We start from the raw sequence: 26,330 nt of genomic DNA, 5'->3' as shown, positions 1-26,330 counted from the left end.
GCAATGACAAAAGGTGTCACATTGGAAGAGTGCTTTAAACTATCTTTGGAGATTCTCAGTCATCCAGGTCATGGTTGTCCCAAAGGTGCTTTTTTAAAAAGCATTTTGTTTTTTTCCTTGAAGATGTTTTGCTTCTCATCCAAGAGGCTTCTTCAGTTCTGTAAGCAACTTTAGGGCAGAGACCTAATTATATCTGTTTGTCCTATATAAATTGCATATACATAAATATAGTAATGCTATATATCCTGCACCAGCAGTTTTCAGACTTGGCAGCTGAAGGTGCGTGGAACTCCCAGAATTCCCCAGCCAGCATATAAAACACTATTCTACATCCTCCTTCCTCTTGATTAGAGTACTCTCTGTACTGTGTCATGATTTTAAAAACTTGATTTGAAATTAATTGGAAACAGAATACTCATCCACACATGTATGTAAAGTTTGCATTACTATCTTCCATTCATGCTAATAGTTGAAAAACTGGAGCATCATGTTTTAAGGAGGAAAAGTCTAACACAGATTCAGTTTTTTATCCCTAGGTAAAGAGTATGAGACCATCCTGCTTTTTAGAATGTGTTTGAAATCTTAATCAGATACGATATTTTTAAAAAAACAAGATACTAATTATGCCAATTAAAATGCAGTAACAACAATAAGTGTCCTGAGAGAAAGGACAGAATTATCTTTTATATGAGCAATGCATGTGAAAAATTACTATCCTTTTAAAAAATATTTTTATTGTTTTATAATATGTATGTGTATATGTATGTATGTATATATACACATATATATACATACATACATACATACATACATACATACATACATACATACATACATACATACATACATATATATATATATATATATATATATATATATATATATATATATATATAAGTCACAACCCCTGGTATGCCCAAATATGGGAGGAAGTTCACTGCCTCCATTCTCTGTCCATCGGCTCATCATAAGAGACCATCCAGACAGAAACCCAAATTTTTTTTTTTACAGCACAGGTTCTAATCCCAGGAAGGGTATGGCTAGCTGATGAGAGCTAAATAGCTTGAAATAGATCTATACTAGTCTCCCTTTATTTATTTATCAGCACAAATACAACATACACACACACACACACACACACACACACACACACACACAGTATGTACATACATACATACATACATACATACATACATACATACATACGTATATACATACATACATACACACACACATACATATATACACACATTCATATATATACAGTATATACCAATATGCGATATCGATCATCTTTACAATGTATACTATCTTCCATTATAGTATCGATTATACAACCACTAATATATTTACTCATCTGTTTTTCTTTCTCATGTAGACCCTATTTGATTTAATTCCACTCTTCTATATCAGTCATTTAACCAATTGTAGAATAATTCCCATGCTGTAAAATAATCCGAATCTTCTTTTCCTTTAATTTTTAGGGTTAACCTATCCATCTCTGCACATTCCAGAATTTTTTTTGAGTATAATATCATCTGCAGGAGTTTCTGAGTTTTTCCAACATTGTGCATATACAATCCTAGCTGCTGTTAGGATATGTAAAACCAAATATGTGTTACCCTTATTATAGTTTCCTTAAAGCATGCCCAACAAAAATATCTCAGGTTTCAAATCTATTAAAAAAATCACTAACTTAACAAGCAGAATAAGAGATACAGAATAAGGATCAAGAAGATACTAAATTAAACCTTTGCTCCAGAAAAGTCCTGCCAATATCTACTGTTGGGTCCTTGGTGCTTTCTGATCTTGGTTCAGGGGTGGGTTCCTGCGAATGCACAGTTGACTAAAAATTGTTCTGCACATGCCCAGAAACATGTCAGCAACGGCAGAAGAGACCTGGAACTGGTTTGGGGGCGTGGCTGGCCTGACTCGCTGCGGGTTCTGCGACCCAGACCAAATCACCACTACCAGTTCAGCTGAACCGGACCGAACCAGGAGCAACCTACCCCTGGCTTGGCTGTATTCTTACAGATGTTTCATTACCCAACTAGATAACATCATCAAGGCTAGAAGGAAGTGGGGTTTATGCTACCTAGTTGGATAATGAAACATTGACAAGAAAAGAAGCTCAGAGAACACCAAAGACCACACAGTTGAATCCTGATCTACATGAATTTCTTTTATGGGAATAACTGCTAAATCCATGTTATCTAAAAGATAAAATATGGAGTGAAAGATTCCATTGTCGTGTGCTTGGTTACTGTAATGCTTGAAGTTTTTAAAAAAACAGGATTCAAATACAGCTCATTTGGGTCTAAAAACATTCTGCTGGAGGCAGAAATGACCAACACATTCTCCCTGATGACGAGCTATTGTGCAATTCATTTAATCACTTCATCTCTATGTTGTCATTGGTATCACCACCAAAATCTTCAGTGATGTCAAAATGGGATACTACCATATAATCTGTCTTGTCTGGTAGAAGTTTGAGGGATAATATTGAGACTTTGAAGACAAACAAGTAGCAATGAAAGTCCTATTCCAAAACAAGAATTCAAACAATAGCTTCCAGGGAAATTCCATTGCACACGCAATCCATGCAAGAAAATAGCATGGGATGTGAAACTTTCTTGGTGGCATATTCCAGGTCTGATCGGGATCTACTTTGACTGCAGGAGGTGAAAAATAGTGGTGGCTGTGGATGATGGGGGGGGTGGGGGGTAAGCAGATAGTCAAGAATAAAAATAATGTGGGCTTTAAACCAGAATGTATGTTGTATCAGGATGAGTCTTGTATCAGGCATGGTCTTCACTAATTAACTTCACTAATACAGATTAGCTGTTTTGAGGAGGCCTGCTAAGAGTTCCTTCTCATTGCAAGGATTCTGGGACTTGGATGAGCTGGCCGATCTTCTCTGGGGTGCCCCCATATTGTGGTGTGTGGGAATGTGTTAGTCGAAAGCAGGGGTGTCCAAACTTGGGAACTTTAAGACCTGTGGACTTCAACTCGCAGAATTCCCCAGCCAGCCAGCCAATGCATGCTGGCTGGGGAATTCTGGGAGTTGAAGTCCATAAGTCTTAAAGTTCCCAAGTTTGGACACCCCTGCCCTAAAGCAAGAGTGGGCAACCTGCAGCTCTGGAGCCGCATGTGGCTCTTTCATACTTCTGCTGCCGCTCCCTGTCGTCGGTCGGCTCCACAATTGATAGGGCTTTCAGTTAGGACAGGTAGAGGAAAAAGGACATCACCTTAGGAAAAGACTCTATGGTGGGGGAACCGGGCTTCCAGTTGGCACCAGAATTGAATGGGGGGGAGGCCTTCCGGTTAAGACCTTTGTGGCTCTTTAAGTGTTTAAGGTTGCTGACTCTTGCCCTAAAGTCTTGGAAGGCATATTTTCTACTTGTCTTCAAGAAGGTTTGTGAAAACTTTGTGTAACCTTTCAATGAGCTTTTGATTTCAGCTGATAGATAAACATGACTCCTCTCTACCTGAATATTCTTCTTATATCATTAATTTATTAATTTACTATTTCTATGTCTTTGGTTGGTTTGTCCTCTGTTGTACATTGCCCAAAGTCCCAGGATTTGAGCAGTTAAGAAATAAGGCAAATACATATTTTCCCCAGGTTCAGTCTTCCTCAGTCCAATGCCTTCAACATGGCCAAAGTCATTTCCTTAAAGCATGCCCAACAAAGTCTTGGTTCAGCACAGTTGAGAATTCTGGGAACTGTAGTGTGTGAAAGACATCCAATTGGAGAAGTTGTCTTTCAACTCGTGAATTGGCGTTTGGTGTGCCAAGTTAGTATTAAGCAGTTCCATGAACTTTAATGGCTTGTGAGCGGAAGGCTCTCCCAGCTTCCCTTAAGCGACTGAAGACTTTGAATATAACAGCCAATCTCAGCTGCTACATCTATAAACAGATAAAAGCATATGCATGCTTTTACCTGGAAGGACTTGCAGTCTTTTTCAGTGACATTATACCATCTCTTCTGTGCAAGCTCAGCATGGAAAAACCATCAGTCAATGCACAGCCTCCTTTGCTGTGTGACAGGCAGACAGATTTTTCCATTCTACCCATCCCTTGTTTTTTTAAGTAAAAAAATCCAATTGCTATATATATATAGCCTGCTTTGTGGGAGTGGCTTGTCAGCCATGTGACTGGGTGGGAGTGGCTTGCCAACTATGTGACCGAGTGAAAGTGGCTTGGCAGTCATGTGACAGGGTGGGCATGGCCAACTTGTAAAATGTTGTGAAACTCACTTAACAACGCTTTGGTTGCTTAGCAACCAAAATGTTGACTCAGAAACTCTGGCATTTGAAGCATCTTAAAGCTATCAAGTTACAAGACCCTCGCACCCCTAACTCTTTAGAAAAAAAAACCCAGGGGTGTTCAAACTTGACAGCTTTAAGACTTGTGGACTTCAACTCCCAGAATTCCTCCTCTCACTCTTCATCTTGATGACATGTGGACGGATGGGGGGAGGGAGCTGGAACCGGTTCTAAATGGCACATTAGATTTGTGGAACCTCTTCTATAGAAGAGGTTAGAACTGGCAGGAACCCACCCCTGATACATACATACATACATACATACGCACGCACGCACACACACGCACACACATACATATCTGAGCTTGTTGATCAGAAGATCAGTTCAGCAGTTCGAATCCCTAGTGCTGCGTAATGGAGTGAACTCCCGTTACTTGTCCCAGCTTCTGCCAACCTAGCAGTTCGAAAACACATAAAAATGCAAGTAGAAAAATAGTAACCACCTTTGGTGTGACGGTAACAGCGTTCTGTGTGCTTTTGGCATTTAGTCATGGTGGCCACATGACCACGGAGACGTCTTCGGACAGCACTGGCTCTTCGGCTTTGAAATGGAAATGAGCACCGCCCCCTAGAGTCAGGAAAGACTAGCACATATGTGCAAGGGGAACCTTTACACACACACACACACACACGTTGTCCTCCCTGCTCCTCCAACCCCCCCCCCCCCAACAAATGAGAGAAGAGCATGAAAGCGCCACAGTATATAGAAGATGTGAATAACATGACCCTATTTTCTTATTTCACGTATGGATCCTGCTGGATCTGGGTAGCCTGTCTTGCCTTCCTTTGGGGAGCTGGGCCATACAAGGCATTTTTTGTCCTGAGACTCATTCTGGGGCTGGAAAGTTTCACATCTGCTTGCCAGGTGGAGCAGGCCACCAGGAGCAGCAGGTACAGCCCCGCAGAGGCAACAACCGGCAAGCAAAGCCCGGGTGCAAACAAACAACAGCTTTACTGTAGCAGAGGATTGGAAAAAGGAATTGCTTCAGCGGCCCCTGAACTGCTGAGCTGGGTGATTGATGATCGCTGCTGCTGCTGCTGTTTAGGAAGGTTGCATACCTTGAGCATAAACATGCGGGTTGCAGACCAAGAATCACTGAAGGGGAAAGTTGGGATGGGGGCGAAAGGGGGAGGCAACAGGTTTGAACCTGTTGGCTAAAGCTCAGGTCACCTTCCACAGATCCTTGGCCAGAGGGCTGGTCTGGGAAAATGTCCGACTGGAAAAAAACCGGTGCTGAGAAAAGAAAAAAAGAAATAGACACAGGGCCAATTGAGGAAGATGGGTATCCTGGCCTAAGTGGAGATGTTTCTGTGGTCTCCAGGTCTCTGTCTGGTATCAGAGGAACAGGGAGGGCACTTAGGGAGAGGAGGAACAGGAATTGGATCTATTCTTCCTGGCCGTCCAACCATAAGCTGCTATTCTGCAGGAACGCAGAAACGTTTAGTCCACATTGACTTATGTATTTGGTGTCAGTTTTTTGAGGTAGACCAGCTCAAAAAAATAGAACAATAGGATTCCATAAATGTTATAGAGTGGGATATCAGAATCTTGAAAGCCTGTCGGATTTTCTCTCTCCTCGCCAAAAAAATCTAATTTGTTATTGTTAGTCGCGAAGTCATGGACAACGCTCCTCCAGGCCTTCCTGTCCTCTACCATCCTCTGGAGTCCATTTAAGCTCACGCCAACTGCTTCGGTGACTCCATCCAGCCATCTCATTTTCTGTCGTCCCCTTCTTCTTTTGCCCTCAATCTTTCCCAGCATGAGGCTCTTCTCCAGGGAGTCCTTCCTTCTCATTAGGTGGCCAAAGTATTTGAGTTTCATCTTCAGGATCTGGCCTTCTAAAGAGCAGTCAAGGTTGATCTCCTCTAGGACTGACCGGTTTGATCGTCTTGCAGTCCAAGGGACTCGCAGGAGTCTTTTCCAGCACCATAATTATGAAATATATATACAAAAAGGTAATTTATGCATGGATAGACAGCATATCCATACTTACCTCTCCGTAGTTTAGAAAACTACTCGCGCAGGGAATGGTCAAAGAACTAAGCCTGATGCAATAGCACATGCTCCAATTGTATGGCTCCAATTGTATTGTTAGAAACCCTCATTAGAGACACTTTCAGTTGGCAGATAGGAAATGTTGTTGTGTCGTTGTTAGTTGCGGTTGTGTTCGACCCTTCGCGACCCCGTGGACAACGTTCCTCCAGGCCTTCCTGTCCTCTACCATCCTCTGGAGTCCATTTAAGCTCACGCCGACTGCTTCGGTGACTCCATCCATCCATCTCATTCTCTGTCGTCCCCTTCTTCTTTTGCCCTCAATCTTTCCCAGCATTAGGCTCTTCTCCAGTGAGTCCTTCCTTCTCATTAGATGGCCAAAGTATTTGACCCACATCTTATACCAATCAAAATTAATAGGAGATATTTTGAGTGTTTTTCTCCCACTTTTTTCTTTCTCAGAACTGGGGGATAATCTTTTCTGAGACCTCTTCCCCTTTAATGGTTTGTTCCATTCCTTTCCCATCCCTCAAGGCTAGGTCTATATTCCTTCCCATCAACCCTCTCTTGGGAATTATGGGTGTTGGTGCTGCCACTTTTCTAGAAGGCATAGTGTTGGTGAGCCTTACAGATAAAAGATAAGCTTGACACGAACAACTCCTGAATATGATCTCCTGCTGTTTTAAACAAGGTTAGGCAGGCAGCCTGTGTGTGTGTGTGTGTGTGTGTGTGTGTGTGTGTGTGTGTGTGTGTGTGTAAGAGAGATTGATTTCGATGTTGAACCGAGGATTATGCTAGTTTCCAGTTGACTCTCACCCCAGTCCAAAGCAGGTAGGGTATCTGTGGCTGTACTACTATGCCATGTTAAGTTATGATATGGTTTGTTAAATGCCGTTTAAGCAAGACATGATTTAGTGCAGGGATTGGCAACTGGTGGCACTTCAGATGTTGCTAAACTACATGTCCCAGTAGCATTGGGGAAACAGAGTTTTCTCTCCTTGTTGGCTACAGTTTTTAAGAATGCTGAGAACTCAACAACAGGTATCCTGATATGCCACTTGTTATTTTTTTATTTAGCATTGTAGGAAGTTAGCAAGGACATTTCTCCCAATGGCATGAAACCCAGTTTCTGTGTTTTAATCGGCAAGGTGAATGGTAGCCTGGGAAAAAGTGAGGGGAAAATTGTCGCGAGCCCCCCCCTTTTTTTGTGGTTGGGAAAAGGCTGTTTTACAAACTGCAAGGAAATTTTTTCTCCCAACATAGAGTGGAGATGACATTAGGAAGTGGTGTGCAATAATCTCTAGCCAAGCTTACTTGATCTGCTGTTTGGACTAGCGAAGCCTTTGAAGTTTGCCTCTTTCCCAGCCAGCAAACCCTCCCAGAAAGCCATTAAACTCAGCTCTGCTGGTGCCAGTCCTATCTGTTCCATCTTGGTTGCTTTTCTCTACTGCTACTTTACGTCCATGGACCTCCTGCCCTAAGGGGTCGGGGTGGGTGTATATGTGGGGGTTGGGGTGGGGGGACGGAATTGGGAGTGTGAAGGCGTATTGTAAGGAGTCCTTTTGAAGAGAAGGTTTATTTTGGGGAGGAGTTATAGGGAGAGCTTTTATTCCCATGCCATAGAGACCAGGTCATTCCTAGGAAGGCTCTGCATGACAAAGGGTTTCTCTGTTTGATCTGCCTTCCTTGGAGCCTAGGCTGTGCATTTATAGTAGTATAACCACTAACTCCACCTGGAACAGGAAGTGGAACAGAAGCGTCTCAGGGTACCCCCTGATGGGCAATGCCATGGCTAGGAATCTTTATTTCGGTTGAGTTTGAGTTAAGGTTGTCTTTTTTTTCCCCAACACCCTTCCTCCCCAAAAGGCTAAAATTAGTTTGGCCTGGATTAAATAGTCCATAAACTTAACTTTAACTACTGATTACTCCTTCAAGTCCCTTGGACTGCAAGGCGATCAAACCGGTCAGTCCCAAAGGAGATCAACCCTGACTGCTCTTTAGTAGGCCAGATCCTGAAGATGAAACTCAAATACTTTGGCCACCTAATGAGAAGGAAGGACTCATTGGAGAAGAGCCTAATGCTGGGAAAGATTGAGGGCAAAAGAAGAAGCGGACGACAGAGAATGAGGTGGCTGGATGGCGTCACCGAAGCAGTAGGTGTGATCTTAAATGGACTCCAGAGGATGGTAGAGGACAGGAAGGCCTGGAGGAATGTTGTCTATGGGATCACGATGAGTCGGACATGACTTTGCAACTAACAACAGCTGATTATAAGTGCATTTGGAGTTAAGACCTACTGGTCTTTCCCTGACAGTGGTTTCTACAAGCCCCATAGCTCTAAAGATGATTCTGGCAGAAGATGCTAAAAGAGTATGCAAAAGTTCCATTATTTACCCTCCCAAACTCTTACTTAGGATGACTTTCCCCCCAAAAAAGTGGTTGTATGAAAGAAGGCATAAGAGATGTAGAATAGATGCCTCATCTTTGTAAAGCCAGTGTGGTGTATGGGTTAATGTGCCAGGCAGAGAGCATTCATGTTCAAATCCTTATTCAACCGTGAAGCCCAATGGATGATTTGAAATCAGTTTGTGTATATGCTTGCATAACATGCTAAACAGTGGTTCATAAATCAAACCAGCTACGTTATGCTTTCAGTCGTGTTTTGTTTATTTTTGATTAGCATATTATGCAAAAACACAGCCCCTATTTCTTCAGCCAATCTACTTCCCAGGGTGGTGGAGAGGATACAATGGAGACAGGGCAGGGGAAGTGGGGGTGGCAGGTGTCATGTCCCTACCATCAAAACAGGATATGAACCCAAATGTCAGCATCAGCAGGGATCATGATTTGAGTGCCAGAAATTCATCTTTCATGGATTTCTTGATTGATGATTTGCATGCCAAATACAGTACGTGAAGTAGTTGTCAGGTTTTGGGGGATATGAAAGTCCAATCAACAAGTGGTTGCACAAACCCATCTCCAGTGGGTGCAGTTGCTCTAAATGAGCAAAATATAAACCTGTGTGAATTTGCACTTTGAAACCTAGAAGAAACCTAGAGCCAAAGGTCGGATAAATGTCTTTTGCCCAGTATATACAGGATTGATTCACCAAAAATAAAAGCAGGCTAAAAATCCAGCAAATGAATGAGAATAAAAATTACACAGAAGTCTTGTAATACCACCTAAGTAAAATATGTGGAATACATGAGAATGAGAGCTATTGAGAGACAGATGCTTATTGACAGTTTGACCTATAAAAGTTTGCTGGGTCTAAGCAAAATTAGAGAAATTAAATGTTGACTTTTTTGCACTTTACATCTCTTACTGTAGATTAGGGACACTTCCAAGCACAGAAGATTGCTAGCTCCTAGCCAGTCAAAAGCCATTGTGAGGTGAGGGTGACATTCTTTTCTTCTTCGTCAAAAGAAAAAAAATGTAGAAAAAAAATGAGGGTTGCAAACAGAAACTAACAAGCCTATCCCCTTTCCTAGCTGGTATGGAAAAGGCTGGACAATTGCTAATAAAAGCCTTATTAGGAAGTACCTTAAATCTGCAGTTTCTGGGGTTTTTGCTAGACTAAAAGATAGAGATTAGAAGTATTGATTGCTAATAGGAAAGTGTTTTTCTGCCCTTTTTTTATACTGTTTTTTGACAGAGGTTGGGTAATATCACAATGGGGTGTTGTGATGTATTATTGGCTTTTCTTGTTGCCTAATCTATCACTGTGATTTGTAAAATAACCATTTATGGTTTAGCCTTCTGTGGAAAGCTGGACACTGAGGCTTATTCAATAACCCATAATTCTGAATATAAATCCAGCCACAGCAAAGCAACAGGGAAGCTTTAGCATTTTCCAGAATTGCATACTTATTGCATAAACCTGATTAGTGGCAAACTGAACTTGGGCCCATGAAAGCATAAATCTAAGCTGAAGTTGCAAGAAATCTGTTTTTCAGATGCCATTAAACTCTTCCACTAGTCAAAAAGACCCAATTTACTAAACTTTCAGAGTTGACCCTTTGCCAACATGGCTAGGTAATCTGTTTTTAGTATGAAACAGTGTTATCCTCCAACACAGATAATAAAGGCTAACACCGCTTCATAAGCAAATATTTCTTCAGCATTCTTCTTGACAAAGGGATGCTCTTTGGTATGGAACCAAACAAAAATAAATCATGAAAGCCACGTTGTTCCCACTTCCTGGTTAATTTTTAAACGGGGCAAGGGTTCACACTTTCCTAAAAATCTTGCCTTTGAATTGAGAATTCCTCCCCTTACTTTCTGGCTGATCTGGCGGTGTGTAGTGGAACAAGGCAAAACACCGCTGGTTATTCAGATTAGATAGCCTCTAGTCTGTGTTATGAATCCACATGTCTAGGATTGGGAGACCTGGCATTAACATAGCTTCCTGGCTCGGGATGCAAATGAAGTCCTGGCAGTATGAATGGGAGTGAGTAAACTGCAGAAACGTGGTGTGGGAAGCTGATCTCCTTCCAGCTTCCCATTCTTGTGTTTTAGGGATGGAGTTGATGATTAGCTACGAAAGGAATAAGAATAGTTTTCCTTCTCCCTCCCTCCCTCTCTTCTTCCTCCTCTCCCCTCTGTGGTCAGAGCTGATCTAAGGAAATGCTGGTCTTTAGAATATTTGACTGCTCACAATATGCAGTATGATAATTTGGCATCTCCAGAGGAAGGCTGAGGAACAGTTTCTAGACTGAGACCCTACGATCAATATTGTGTATTTCCAGGCCAAGCAACTGTTTGTGCATGCAAGCCGGCTAAGGAAATGCTGGTCTTTAGAATATTTGACTGCTCACAATATGCAGTATGATAATTTGGCATCTCCAGAGGAAGGCTGAGGAACAGTTTCTAGACTGAAACCTTACGATCAATATTGTGTATTTCCAGGCCAAGCAACTGTTTGTGCACGCAAGCCGGCAACTTTGATAGAACTTGATTTAAAGTCAGGACTAGCCGCAGGTATCCATTCGATTCTGATGCAAGTGCACGCTAATCCACAGAGCCTAATAAAGGTGCCAGCAGGATGTTTGCTTATTTCGCTCTTTCCCCCGCTCTGGTTAGAGATATGCACTGTAATCATAACAATTATTGAAATGCCCAGCTAGAGAGAGAATTTTGAATTGTCAGGTGGCCGTATATCTGTCTGAGCTTTTCTCCCTAGTTTCGGGAAGGAGTAGCCAGTAATTGTTGATTTCTGGAAGGATCTGTGCTGATTGCACAACAGTTGGTGTGGGTGTCAGAAAAAACAGGACCTAGACCTTCTTCTTGGGGATAATTATGGGAGGGGGAAAAAAGAGTCTTGAGCTTCAGGGAAGGAAAATGCAGACTGAAGTGCAGAAGAGAAAGCTAGAAGTTTGCTACACTTATTATTATTATTTTTAAGTCTGGCATACTAGACATTTCCAGTCTCTTCACGTTTGGATGTTATTGGTCATAACAATTTGTTCATTGGCGTGCCAGCAAGAGTCTGAAAACGGGTGGTATCCGCTGTTTTTTTTAATGGTTGCTTTAATGGTTGGTGCGTTAACTCAAAAAAACCTAGCGTCCCCCTTGCCTGAAAGAGGGTCCTGCACCTTGAAAACGGCTTCCAAAAAATCATCAGAGCATCGATCATACTGGAAATCCCCCCCCTCCCTTTACCTTTCTTGTTTCGCTGGCTTTAACTCAGACCAGATCCATCTCTCCCTTGTCAGCACTTACCCCCACCGCCAGCCCCCTTTGATCTATGCCATGTCATACTTTATGAATGATCTCACCAGTTCCTGGACCCAGAAGATGGGGCGCTCCCTCCCTCCCTCCCTCCCCCCCCTGACTCTCCCTCTTCTCTAACCTTGGTGGCAAGGGGGACCCAGGGCCTCTGAGCATGTGCAATGTGCTCCTTTTGAGGGCTTGACCTGTCCTGTGAGGGGGAAAGCGCAACTTTTCCCTCACTGGTACTGGCCTCTTCCTTCCCTCTCCGGGCGGGAAAACTACGGATTTTCCGCCCAACCTGGTTGGGGTTTGGCTGTGGGGGAGACGAGAGCGGGCCGGGTGCGGGGAGTGGGAGGGGGGGGGGGAGTCCTTGGCCGGAGGAAGGCGAGGGAGGAGGGGGGCGCGCCACCAGCGTCCTCAGTCAGATCCTTCCCCCTCGCCGGACTCAAGCTTACCCCCCACCCCCGCCGCCGCCGCCCCTGCCCCTCTTCGGCTGACGCTCACCCTCCCTCCTGCCTTTCTTGTCCTGCAGGGATCCCAGCTGAGTTTCAGCCTAACCGGGCAAAGGCGCGGGAGCCGCGGGAAGCGCACCATGCCCGGGACGCGACTGCTCCTCCGCCTGGCTCTCCTCTGCGGCTACACGCAGCTCCTGGCCGAAGCCAGCTCTTGGTGGTGAGTGTGGTCGGATTTCCTTCCTTCCTTCCTTCCTTCCTTCCTTCCTTCCTTCCTTCCTTCCTTCCTTCTTTTACCTTTCTTTCTACTCTTTCTTTCCTTCCTTCTTTTTCCTTTCTTCTCTCTTTCTTTCCTTCCTTCTTATTCCTTTCTTTCTTCTCTCTCTCTTTTTCTTTCTTTCTTTCTTTACTTCCTTCTTTTTCCTTTCTCTCTCTCTCCTTTCTTTTTTCCTTTCTTCTCTCTCTCTCTTTCTTTCCTTTCTTTTTCCTTTCTCTCTCTTTTTTCTTTCTTTTTTCTTTTTTCTCTCTTTTTTCTCTCTTCCTTCTTTTTCCTTTCTTTCTTCTCTCTCTTTCTTTCCTTCCTTTCTTTTTCCTTTCTCTCTCTTTTTTCTTTTTTCTTCTCTCTTTTTTCTCTCTTCCTTCCTCCTTTTTCCTTTCTTTCTTCTCTTTCTTTTTTCTTTTCTTTTTTCTTTCTCTCTTCCTTCCTCTTTTTCGTTTCTTTCTTCTCTCTCTCTCTTTCTTTTTCTTTCTTTCCTTTTTTTGTTTTTTCTCTCCCTTCCTTCCTTCCTTCCTTTTCTCTCTCTCATTCTCTTTCTTTTTTCTCTCCCTTCCTTCCTTTTTTCTTGGTGGTGGAGGAGGAGGCGATGGTGGAGAAAAGACCCAAGTGCCCGTAAAGGGATGCCGACATCCTTGGGTGGGTGGGGAGCAGAATGAGAGAAAGCGGGGGTCCCTTTGAACGGCTTTCTAAAAAGTGCTTCTAAAAAGTGCTTTTTTCTCTTAACTTTTCTCAGTCGCCTCGGTTGAAAGAAATCTGAGCTTCTCACAGGGTCCAATCAGTGCCTTGCCCTTTGGAAGCCCTGCCGTTTATAAAATGAAATAAGATAACTGATTGCGCCTTTCTTTCCCTCTGGAGAATGAGACGCTCCCAAAACCTTGTTCCTCCCTCCACACCCCCTACACACACACACACACACACACACACACACACACACACACACACACTTGGAGCCCCCTGCCATCACTTCCTCAACCCTTCCTATTGAGGTAGGGAATCTCTTACATGCCCCCAGTATACAGTACAAGGCAAGAGTTTGCAGGTAACTTTGCTTTGGAGCAGATTCAACGGCTGCTGGACTGAAGCTTGGGAAGAAGGTCATCTTCAGGACCACTTGCCCCAAAGCCATCCTACCTGGAAAGTGTTTTCCCAAAGCTCACAGTTAAAAGAGGCTTTCCTTGAAGAGTATGACCGGACCCTTAACTTGTGGGAAAGGTCCTTGGTTGATAGTTAATTCAGCTCCTTAGTTCCAGGACAAAGCTCTATTTAATTATCCATCTCAGGGTGAAGCTGGTGGGATTCAATAAACATGAACCAGTTGGACGCTTACGTGGTTGTCCTTAAATAAAGAATCCTTAGCTTCCTCATTCCAAACTATTCTCTTTGTGTTTGGAAAGGTCTGTGGCTTTTTATGTACTGGTTCTGCTGAGAGACAAAGCCTTAACACCCCAAAAAAGCCATTTCTTGACAATCCCAAAGGTGCTTTTTTTCCCCCCCAAGAGGCAACTGGTTTTTCTTTGAAGACGTTTCGCTTCTCATCCAAGAAGCTTCTTCAGCTCTGACTGGATCAGGGATGAAATTCAACAGGTTCTGAAGAACCGATAGTGGAAATTTTGAGTAGTTCGGAGAACTGGCAAATACCAATTCTGGCTGGCCCCAGAGTCTGGGTGGGAATGGGGATTTTGCGGTTCCACCACAAAACCGCGGACGACAAAATCGCGGTCGACGAAAGCGCGTATGTGACGTCATCACAACGCGACGAAAAAGATAGAAAAATGTAAAAATAAAGTGAAAACCTTACCCTAACCCCCCCAAACCTAACCCTAAACCTAACCCTAAACCTAACCCTTAACCTAACCCTAAACCTAACCCTAAACCTAACCCTTAACGTGACGAAAAACCTAACGCTAACCCTTAACCTAACGCTAAACGTAACGCTAACGCTCTAAACGTAACCCTAACCCTTAAACTAACCCTAACCCTAACCCTTAACCTAACCCTTACCTTTATGTGAATCGGCTTGCTGTAATTTAATTTTTATTTCAATTTTTCGATCTTTTTCGTCACGTTGTGATGACGTCACATACGCGATTTCGTCGACCGCGCTTTTGTGGAACGCGGTTTTGACGGGTCACAGATTTTGCACTATCCTTTCCCTGGATTGGGATGGAAATGGAATTTTGCAGTATCCTTCCCCTGCCACGCTCACCAAGCCACACCCACAGAACCGACAGTAAAAAAAATGAATTTCACCACTGGACTGGATGGTGGGGAATGGAAGGATGTATTTCTTGACAATGTTCTCCTCATTTCAGGTCATTAGCGATGAATCCAATCCAGAGACCCGAGATGTACATCATTGGAGCCCAACCAGTGTGTAGCCAACTACCAGGGCTGTCCCCAGGCCAGAGGAAGTTGTGCCAACTATATCAGGAACACATGATGTATATCGGTGAGGGGGCTAAGAACGCCATCAAAGAATGCCAATTCCAATTCAGGCAGAGGCGATGGAACTGCAGCACAGTGGACAACACATCTGTTTTTGGCAGAGTTATGAGCATTGGTAAGTGAAGGAGAAAGTGAGAAGGCAAAGGACACTGGTGGCCAATCAGAGGTTCATGGATGGTTTGCCTGAAGGCATCTGGGATGGGATGGCTTAAAGGCATAGAGAACAAAGCCGGAAGGATGGAAACTGTAAGGACAAAAAGGGTCAGAACAAATTCTGGTTGGGAAGTATTTGCAGAAGTCCCCAAACGTGGCAATTTTAAGACTTGTGGACTTGTGGACTTCTGGGAGTTGAAGTCCACAAGTCTTAAAGTTGCCAAGTTTGAAGACCTCTGTTTTAAGAGGGAAGCAGCAAAGCTAGATGGAAAGTGGTAGATACTTAACCCTGATGAGAAGAGACTCTCAGAAAAATAAATTGTACACAGCTGAGGAGTGGATTGTTAGTAGTACGAATGTTGCATAAGAGCATGGAGATTCAAAAGTCGAGTGAAACCAGTTGGAATGAAAGTGGTTTCTGGAGCAGGGAACAGGGAAATAGACCCAGGACAGGGATGAAAAGTAGAGCAATTTGGGTGGCATTGCTGTAAAAATAGAACAGCTGTCAAGATAGAGATAGAATAAATAGGGTAGAGACAGAAAACCTGCCTAAGAGTAAGAGGCTACATTTTCATGCAGAGCTTGAATGCATTAGACTCCTCAAAATGAGCACTAGTGGGGACAGTTAAATCCCTAATTTAATCCCTAATTAAATTCTGCAATGCCAAATTGAACTGTTGTTTCATCAGAGTCTCAGGCTTGATGTTGTCCAGATGTGAGGAATTGCAACCCCGAGCAGGTCTGTGTTGCTGTAAAATATGTATAAAAGATGCAGTATTAAGAAATGATTGGTCAACAACTTTGTTAGGTGCAAGAATTAATGGAAGTGTGCTGATCTCTTGCCGGCCGGCATGATAAACTCTATGAGTCGATGAAGATTTTGTTTGTTTCTTTGTTTTAAATAGGGAACTATTTTGTTTGAAAGGGCTTAAAACACTTGGTTTTTCACTTCTTTCAGTTGTGTAGATTAGAAGAGCTACTTTTGCTTTCTGTCAAGAGTCTTGTAAAAGTCAAAAGGATGGAAGGAAAAGCTGTAGTAAGAGTGGTCGTGTAATGATAACATACATATTCCTAAGAAAAATGCATGATTGTCTCTTGGGGGCAACTTGAGGGCATCTTTTTATCTTTATCAGCATGGGTGCATTTATTTGTTTGCATACTATCTAAATCACTTGCCAGGATTATAATCTTCCCAATCTGGGCAATGTTCTTATCAGTCACCTCTATATTGCCAACTTGAAGAGCTCTTAGAAAGCATTAATCACTGAGTAATTATTACTGCCTTTTAAAATGAGATGCGTTGGAGAAAATACTGATGACGATAATACTGATTGATCAGATTTCTAGATGTGTAGCAAAAACGCACTTTGCACTCAATTTAGGTGCACACTTCTGAGTATTCCAAAGCTCAGCCGCAGTATTCAATTTTGTTTTCACCGGTAGGATCAGGCTCTATCTAATTCGTTTTAATTCACCCTAAATTTAAAAAGCACCTGGAAAGGCAGCTTCGGAAATTCCTTCTCTTTCTTATACTGTGATTCTGCCTTAAGGATAAACACCTGGGGGCAAGAGGTTGAAAGAAGGGGAAAAGTTGCTGTGGGAAAGCCACATGTGGGGATAAAGCATTAAGCTTACATACGGTATGTAGGTTTCACTCCATTTTTTCCATAACAAAAACTGACACTGCGGAATCTCCTGATTCTTGGCATTGTCTCTGGTGTGCCTCAGGTGGAGTCATCAGACTATGAAAGAAAGGTTGGTATCGTAGTGTATTCTGAGTAGCTGAGTCACTTTCTCTCAATCTATAACCCCCTTCAGATGAGTAAACCTCAACTACCAGGATTTCCAACTAGCACGGCCATTGTTGAGCATCTTGGGCGTTGTCCTTGCATCAGAAGGAAAAAGGCTTAGCTCTGAGAAGTCCTGCTTGGGCAAAATTGGAGCTAGAAGATTTTTTTAAAAGGGTAACAAAGTACAATGCCCAGGAATGAAACTAGCAACCCTTAGCTTTTTCTGAACTCCCTACTTTCTTCCTCTCTGCCGCTGGAATGGTTAATCTAGCCAGTGTTTCTCAATCTTTGCAACTTGAAGACGTCTGGATTTCAACTCCCAGAATTCCCCAGCCAGCATTCGCTGGCTGGGGAATTCTGGGAGTTAAAGTCCAGACATCTTCAAGTAGCCAAGTTTGAAAAACACTGATCTAGCCAAAAAAGCCAATCGCAATATCACCTGAGAACCTGCTTTGTTGAAAAATACCTTTTTAAAAAGCTTTCTGATTGAGGGGCCTTGGGTGCTCTCTGAGCCTCATTGTTTTCCCCGCAGATGTTTCATTACCTGAATTAACCTGCCTTCCATCAAGGACCTGTATAGTGCACAAGTCAAAAAGAGGGCTGTGAAAATATCTACAGACCCCTCACATCCTGGACGTAAATTGTTTCAACTTTTACCCTCAAAACGATGCTATAGGGCACTGCACACCAAGACAACTAGACACAAGAACAGTTTTTCCCCAAATGCCATCACTCTGCTAAACAACTAAACCCCACAACACTCAAATTATCTACTAAGATTGAATTACTATTATTCTTCTCTTCCTTCCTAGTACCTATCTCTTTCCTAGTACCTATCTCTCTCCACATGACTATAACCATGTTGCAGTATATGTAAATTCAGCCACTTCAGCTGACTGTTATCTGCAGTTCAGCGGTTCTAATCCCACCGGCTCAAGGTTGACTCAGCCTTCCATCCTTCCGAGGTGGGTAAAATGAGGACCCGGATTGTTGTTGGGGGCAATATGCTGACTCTGTAAACCGCTTAGAGAGGGCTGAAAGCCCTATGAAGCGGTATATAAGTCTAACTGCTATTTGTTTCCTAGTATAATTTGATTGCTTCTTCGTAACCTATGTGGTGTATCTTATGATTCTTGATGAATGTATTCTATTTTATTTTTCTTTATATACACTGAAAGCACATGCACCAAAGACAAATTCCTTGTGTGTCCAATCCCACTTGGCCAATAAAGAATCAATTCAATTTAATTCTATTCTATTCATTATCTGAACTAGATAACATCATCAGTCCTGATGATGTTACCTGGTTTGGGTTGATGAAACGTCTGCAAGAGAACAACCAGAGGCTCAGAGAGCACCAAGGACTTCTCCTTTCAACCCTGAGCTGCACATATTCTCCTTCTCTGATTAACCTGCCTTGTCTTCTTCCCTTTCCCAAATGGAAGATATCCTGGCTTGCGGCCCTTGGCAGGAAGGAGGTGGGGGTGGGAGGGAGCCCTGATAACCGCTTTGCTATTTGCTTTCTCCATGCTGGTGCACCTCCAGGAAAGGCAGCAGGAAGCCCAGCCCCTATCCACCACCTTGAGACTTCCCCAGGGTGCCAACTGCTAAGTGGCAAAAGGCACTCATTGACAGATCATTGCAGAATTTGAATTGAGGTGTGAGCTGGCTATATTGTTCTCAGTCCTTTTGAAATGCAACTCTCTCCTGGTCAGAAATGGAGAAATCCGGGCTGAGGTTTGATGTGTAAGGATAATAAAAAGCAAGGTGTTAAAATGCAGCTCCCTCTCTCCCCCCCCCCCCAGCTTCTCAAAAAGTAGAAGCCCCCGTTAATGGATTTCCCTTAGAAATCCACTCTTTCGTTATTCAGGGCTATTGTATTTCGGTTTGATTAATTGTAAGGCATTACTCAATCCAGACTGGCACTAACGTTAGGCAGAAAAAAAGTAACTCCCCAAAGCAGCTGAGTTGGAGTTTAACAAAGAGATCAGCAAATGGATATACTGTATTTTCACATCTGCTATTTTTTGCATTATTGTCCCAAGGAGGAGGAATACAACTTTGGGTATCCAGCCTGCCCTTTGACTTTGTGTGTGTGTGGGTGTAGGCAGGGTATCGTCAGACAATTGCAATGTTGTTTATATTGTGAGTTGTAAATGATTAGAGCTGTGGCACAATGGATAAAGTTACAATGCTAAAAGTATAGCTATGAAGAAGCAAACTTAAGTAAACACGGAGAGATTCGCATTGGATTAGGCAAATTTAGAACTTAACCAGGGACATTAAATGCATCCTTCCCAGAGGGGTAATTTTAATTTTCTTTAAAAACAAAAAAACAAAAAAACCTCTGTGTAGAATGTAGATAACACTGAAAAATGACCCTTTTCCGTGGCCTATCCTGCCATAAAAACATTCACAAGTGAATGTTATGTGTGTTTATTTGGGAGTAAATTCCATTGCCCTGAGTAAGTGCAACCTAAAAGATGGAGTGGTAAAAATGCGGCATCTCCTTAGGGTCTATTAGGGGCTGTAGAGTGATGTTGGGCAGAGTTAACACCAGTAGCAGGTGGAGCCAGAGCCAGAAGATGAGCCCACCATATGCCTTTTTTTTTGTTCTTTCCCTGCTCATCATGCTGCTAAGAAGGGATCAGATGGCTCTTGGTGCAGGGCTGAACTCTGTGGACCACACAGTTTAGTAGGGGCCCCCAAACTTTCAAATTTCTTTTTCTTTCTTTCTTTCTTCCTTCCTTCCTTCCTTCCTTCCTTCCTTCCTTCCTTTCTTTCATCTGTCTTTCTTTCTTTTTCTTTTTTCTCCCTTTCTTTTCTTTCTCCTTCCTTCCTTCTTTCTTTCCTTCCTTCCTCTATGTCTCTGTCTCTTTCTTTCTGTCTGTCTTTTTTCTTTCTCTTCTTTCTCCTTCCTCTATGTCTCTCCGTCTCTCTCTTTTTTCTTTTTTCTTTCTTTTCTCTTTTTCTTTCCTTTCCCTCTCTCTCTTTTCTTTTTTTCCTTTCTTCCTTTCTTCTTTCTTCCTTCTCTTTTCTTCCTTCCTTCCTTTCATTCTTCTTTTTTTCTTTTCTCTTTCTTTTCTCTCTGTCTCTTTCTTTTCTTTCTCCTTTTTCCCTTCCTTCTTTCTTTCCTTGTAATTTAATACTGCTTTAATAGCACTAAGTTTGTTTTTCTACAGCAACAACAATGGATAACCCCCATTGGAGATTAATATTGACTACTCTGGAGCATCCTGGTTTAGAACCTGGGCTGAAGTCCATGAAAAATTAGGCTGACGTGTGTAGTGTGCAGCGGGTTGAACTAAAACAGGCAGATATAGGTTGAAGTCTCTACTATCTTAGGTAGAAAATCAAAACCAGAAATTGCATATATTGACAATTACTGTTAAAAGCAAAATCTCCTTCCCCCTCAAAAAAAATTGGCTTATTCACCACCATTCAAGCCATCCTGCTTAGTCTCTGAGCCCAAACAAAGTTAGCAGAATGTACTGGAGTGGAATATACCAGAAAGTTAACAAAAAAATCCAGAAAATGGCAAAACTCTTCTACATTATTTCTAGTAAAACTAAACAGAAATGTCCATAAAGCTATGTAGACTTGAGGTTAACTAGAAGGAGACAGCTATTATGCAATAGTATTATATTTTCTCTCAATGAACATTTACAAATAATGGGAAAAACATGGCTTTACCATTTTATTTGTATACTGCTTTTCTGTTAAAATGTGCGGTCCACCCCTCCCTTTTTGTCACTATTGGTGGTATATGCATATCCCATGCTAAGACTGTTTTTGTTCCCTTATTTACTTCTTTCTCTGATGGTTGATTGATGAGACAATTTTGTATTGTACTTTAGGGTCGAAATATGTCCCTTATAGTGCAAATACTTCATAATGACCCTGATGCTACAGCCTGATGTTGGTTCGACAGAGTTTTTAACGGGGGGGGGGGGGGATTGTCAAAGCCATGATTTTCACCATTTTTTAAAAAAATCAGTGCTTGTCCTCAAGGATTAATTCAGAGGGCGAAGGCAAATAAAGTCAAAAGAAGCTTGTTTCAAATCCTGTCCATGTTCCATGTTTCGTAACGGACTATAGATTTATTCTAGAAGCATTAAAAGGTAAATGTTCCCCTTGCACATATGTCCTAGTCGTTCCCGACTCTAGGGGGCGGTGCTCATCTCCATTTCAAAGCCGAGGAGCCAACGCTGTCCGAAGATGTCTCCGTGGTCATGTGGCCAGCATGACTAAGCACCAAAGGCACACGGAACACTGTTACCTTCCCACCAAAGGTGGTCCCTATTTTTCTACTTGCATTTTAATGTGCTTTCGAACTGCTAGGTTGGCAGGAGCTGGGACAAGTAACGGGCGCTCACTCCGTTACACGGCGCTAGGGATTTGAACCGCTGAACTGCTGACCTTTCTAATCGACAAGCTCAGTGTCTTAGCCACTGAGCCATTGCTTCCCTTGTAGAAGTGTTACATAAAATTGGGTATAGTTGATCTCATTAACAGTTTTCTTCAAGAGCTTTCCCACAGTTGGATGTTCTCTACCGTAAAGGTTGCAAGCTTTCCTCCTGCCGAGTTCTTTGGGGGAGATCAGTTGGGAGTTTCATGCTCTTAGAGCCCCAAGTTGGCAGGGACCCCCCGTTTTCCCTCTTTCTTCTTTACACTCACTGCCATTCTTTCTCTCTGAACTCGTATGCACATCGCACTTAGCTTTATTGTGGCTTGGTTCGCTTTTGTGTGTGTGTGTGTGTGTAAAGCATTGTGTAAACCCAGCTGTTATGGTTTATGAACCACGTTGGAACAATCCCTGCCCTGGTGTGATATGTGAACTCGGCTTTTCTCTTTTGGACATACCCGTTCCCCCCTTCCACCCCATCCCCATTGTTCTTTTTTCACTTCCTTCCCACCCAGCACGATGCTGCAGAAGAGACAAATTGCTCTTGCCAGAGATCCCTACTAATTGTTTGCAGAGGGCTTTGGAAATTGGTTTGAGGATGAAATTAGACCGGTTGCCCACTCTTGCTCTATTTGGCTGTTCTACCTGCTTAATTGCTATAAGGACATAAATCTTCCTTAGGAGAACTTCGCTGCATCAAATTGTTGGCCCGGTTGCTTTTGTCTGTGTTCTCCTCCTAGCAGTGGCCATCTGGGACACGGATGGTGCATCGCCTTCCTAGTTGATGATTCCTCAGAGTCAGCTATTTTGAGGGTTATGGTCACTTCAGGAGCAATCGCTCGATCGGAATCTCCAAACTGATGTTTCAGGGATCACTCGTTCCTCTGAATGTTCTTTGGAATAGATTTCTTTTTTACTCGACATCTCGGCGAGGAATTAGATGACGCAACAGCAGCCACAATAAAACCACAAGATGGAAGCAGGTAGTTTTATGTGTTTTAGCTGTTCTTGTTTGACCAGAATTGTGTAATGATGCCAATAGCTGGACAGATGCATGCAACGCTGTTTTAAATAGTGCTCATGCCTTCCTTTGTAAAACAAATCCAGTCAGAATTCCTGTAAGTCAAATCAAATTAAAAAAAAGAGAGAGAGAATATAAGGGAGCAGCTGATGGACTAATGCAGTGATGGCTAACCTTTTCTGGACCGAGTGCCCAAAGCATGGGTGCATGTGCACGAATGCGTGTGCATGCATAAAACCCCCAAAATGCAATGCGTGTGTGGTCCCCCCATATGCGCCCTGCCCCCCCTCACGACCCCGCCCCCATGCATGCGCACACGCCCTGCGCGCATGTGGCAGAGATCCGAAGACCAGCTGGCCAGCGGGAGGGGCACATGCATGCATGGCGGAGCTGAAATGGGCGATGCTCACATGCCCACAGAGAGAGCGTTGCATGCCACCTCTGGCATGGGTGCCAGAGGTTCGCCATCACGGGACTAATAGAATCAAGAAGCTGCCAGTCTCTTTATTGCCAATTCCTCCCATAGGTTTGAAAATCTTGACTTCTCTGGAGGAAAATTTGGGAGGCTGTCTTCTTACGGTTCTATAAGTTAGTTAAGTGAGAGATAGGATCCTATAGTACAGCAGTTCTCAACCTGTGGGTCGAGACCCCTTTCACAGGGGTCCCCTAAGACCATCGGAAAACACATATTTTTGATGGTCTTAGGAACCGAGACACCGCTCCTCTATGGTTGGGGGTCACCACAACAAGAGGAACTGTATTAAAGGGTCGCGGCATTGGGAAGGTTGAGAACCACTGCTATAGTAGGTACCCTGAAAGTTTAGAGTACGGGTAGTCCTTGACTTACGACCAACATTGAGCCCAACATTTCTGCTGCTAAGTGAAACATTTGTTAAGTGAATTTTGCTCCATTTTACGACCTTTTTTGCCAAAGTTGTTAAATGAATCACTATACGGTAGTTAAGTGGGTATCATAGTTGTTAAGTGGATCTGGCTTCTCCATTGACCTTGTTTGTCAAAAGGTCACAATAGGTGATCACCTGACCCTGAGACACTGAAGCCATCATAAATATGTCAGTGGACAAGCGGTCCCAATTTTAGCAATAGCAATAGCAGTTAGACTTATATACCACTTCATAGGGCTTTCAGCCCTCTCTAAGCAGTTTACAGAGTCAGAATATATTGCCCCCACAGTCTGGGTCCTCATTTCACCCACCTCGGAAGGATGGAAGGCTGAGTCAACCTTGAGCCGGTGAGATTAGAACCGCTGAACTGCAGATAACAGTCAGCTGAAGTGGCCTACAGTACTGCACCCTAACCACTGCACCACCTCGGCTGCATAATTTAAAAAAAAAACATATTCTTTATTTCCATTTTCATAACATACAATCACATGTATACTATACATAGCCAGTATCATATAGTAATAAATAATGATTACATCAGTTCCTTTTGTCATCAACGCCCCAAAAAATAAAAACCCATTATTAGCTTTTCTGCTCTCCATACACCTCTTTCTTCTACCTCTCTCCTACTTCCTATCTCCCCTCCATCATCCTTTCCTACTCTACTTCCCCTTCCCTTCTTCTTCTCTTCTCTCTACATTCCACTCCTCCTTATCCTCATCCTCCTCATCTTCCCCCCTTATCCTCTCTCCTATCCCTCTCTTCCCATCTTTCTCTCTACATTCCACTCCTCCTTATCCTCATCCTCCTCATCTTCCCCCCTTACCCTCTCCTCTCCCTCTCTTCCCATCTCCCTTCTGTTTCCCACTCTTCCTCTCATTGGTGTATTTCCGCTTCTGAGCAAACTCCAATCTATGTTATGCTCGGCTGCATAAATTTTGATCACATTACCACGAGGATGCAGCAATGATCATAAGTGTGAAAAACAGCCATAAGTCACTTTTTCCACTGCCATTGTAATTTTGAACAATCACTAAAAGAACTGTTGTGCGTCAAGGACTACCTGTACATAATAAAAATCTTGGCTAATTGTGACTATTTCAATACATCATTGTGGAGGCCTCCCCGTGCATTAAAGGAACAAATTCTGAGATCCATTTAGAGTTAGCTGTATGTGCTGATTCAAAGTTCTTGTAAGATGCTTATTCATTGCAATTATTGGGAGTGAAATGTGGTGGATCTGGGCAAGATGGGAATAGATAAGATTTATAAGGGCTGAGCATGCTGAGATCAGATAGGTTACAAATTATGAGGAAAACTGAAGTGAGGCATCTGATTTAAGAAACTGATCTCTGTAAGCTGGAGGCAGAAACCATGAAGAGATGATCCACAGTGGAATTGAATGCATTGATATTTTCTCCTTCATCCATGTTTCACTGTTGTTTAACAGAGAGAGACAGATTTGGTTACCCAGCCTGAAACTTAACAAGGTTTCTCTGTTTAAGACCTCCCCGGATAATAAGCCCAATTGGGCTTTTGAGTGCATGCACTAAAATAAGCCCTCCTCCAAAAATAAGCCCTCCCTCAAAATATTGCAATACAGCAGCAGCCATGAGGTGACCACGCTCGCCGCCTCCTGCACCTCAAAAATAATAAGACCTCCCCCAAAATATGGCCAAGCACTTATTTTGGATCCTGTCTTATTTGGGGGGAAACACGGTAACCTCTCAGAGTTCCTGTGAGTGAGGATAAAATATAAAGGAGAAAACATTGCACATAATAAAATATATCAATGAAATAGTACTGAATATAATATATATTTATTCTGTGTAAAGGACTAGCTTTGTAAGATTATTCAGAAGGGCCATGAAAAAAGGCTTTCCAATTTTTTCCCCAGTCATCCGGGCCATTCGTCAAGTAAGTAGAGCTTTTTTTCTACTATTGTATAGTTGTCTTTGTGCCTTCATGAGGCTGGTTAGGACTCTCTTAGTCTTGCTTTAATCACTGAACCCTAGCTACGTTTGTTGGCAGTATATGGATTTTCTGAGTTCTAGCTATCCTAACTAGCACCGCTAATGTGGAATTTGATAGAAGTTCCAGCACCACCGTTCACATTCTTGCAGTGCATCTGGAACTTAGTTGAGATTGTTGCCAATTTGTTATACTTGTTAAAGACAATCATCAGTTATTTTGTCCACACAGTCAACAACCTCGTCCTAATGTAATTATATCAACCCAGTGACTGGAATTCATATATCAAAAATAGTTTGCCAAATCAGTTTATTGTATAAAGCACAATTGGCTGTATTGTAAACTACGGTTGAGTAAATCTACACATGATAATAAACCAAAGCTGAATAAATTAGAATGATATGTAAACCAATTTGGAGCAACTCTCTAAATTATTTACAAGGGGTAGGCAGATACTGAGATATTTCTTCTACCCATGTTTCCCCGTAAACAGTGTCTTATTTTCTTTTGACTCCCGAAATAAGCGCTCGGCCTTATTTTCAGGGATGTCTTATTATTTTTGAGGTACAGGAGGGGGGAGCGTGGGCACCTCATGGCTGCTGCTGTGTTGCAATGTTTTCAGGGAGGGCTTATTTTGGGGGGAGGGCTTAATTTTAGCACATGCGCTCCAAAGCCCAATTGGGCTTGTTATCCGGGGAGGTCTTATTTTCAGGGAAACAGGGCGTATGGATTCAGAAGATTACAATGCTAGTCAACTTTGGGTGATCTCAGAAACTAAGTTGGTCTACCATAATATAGCACTTGGACTGGAATTACAGAGTCGAACCTCAGAACCAGAAGTAAAATAAATATCTTAGATATATCTGTATCTGTAATACT

General features: G+C 42.8%; 1 protein-coding gene across 1 annotated transcript in view; it reads left to right on the top strand.

The window, feature by feature from the left end:
• WNT5B (Wnt family member 5B) overlaps positions 1–26,330 on the top strand; it is a 128,416-nt gene that overhangs the window by 85,685 nt on the left and 16,401 nt on the right. The window contains exons 2-3 of the mRNA XM_087722905.1: positions 12,565–12,704; positions 15,074–15,321. Coding sequence (XP_087579031.1) covers positions 12,565–12,704; positions 15,074–15,321 — 388 coding nt within the window. The remainder of the gene's footprint in view (positions 1–12,564; positions 12,705–15,073; positions 15,322–26,330) is intronic.

This window comes from Thamnophis sirtalis, unplaced genomic scaffold (assembly GCF_051295495.1).
Source record: "Thamnophis sirtalis isolate CommonGarterSnake01/CBP01778 unplaced genomic scaffold, rThaSir2_p1.2 scaffold_9, whole genome shotgun sequence".
Classification (NCBI taxonomy): domain Eukaryota; kingdom Metazoa; phylum Chordata; class Lepidosauria; order Squamata; family Natricidae; genus Thamnophis; species Thamnophis sirtalis.
Note: the sequence above shows the minus strand (reverse complement) of the source record. Positions and strands in the feature narration are given on the sequence as shown.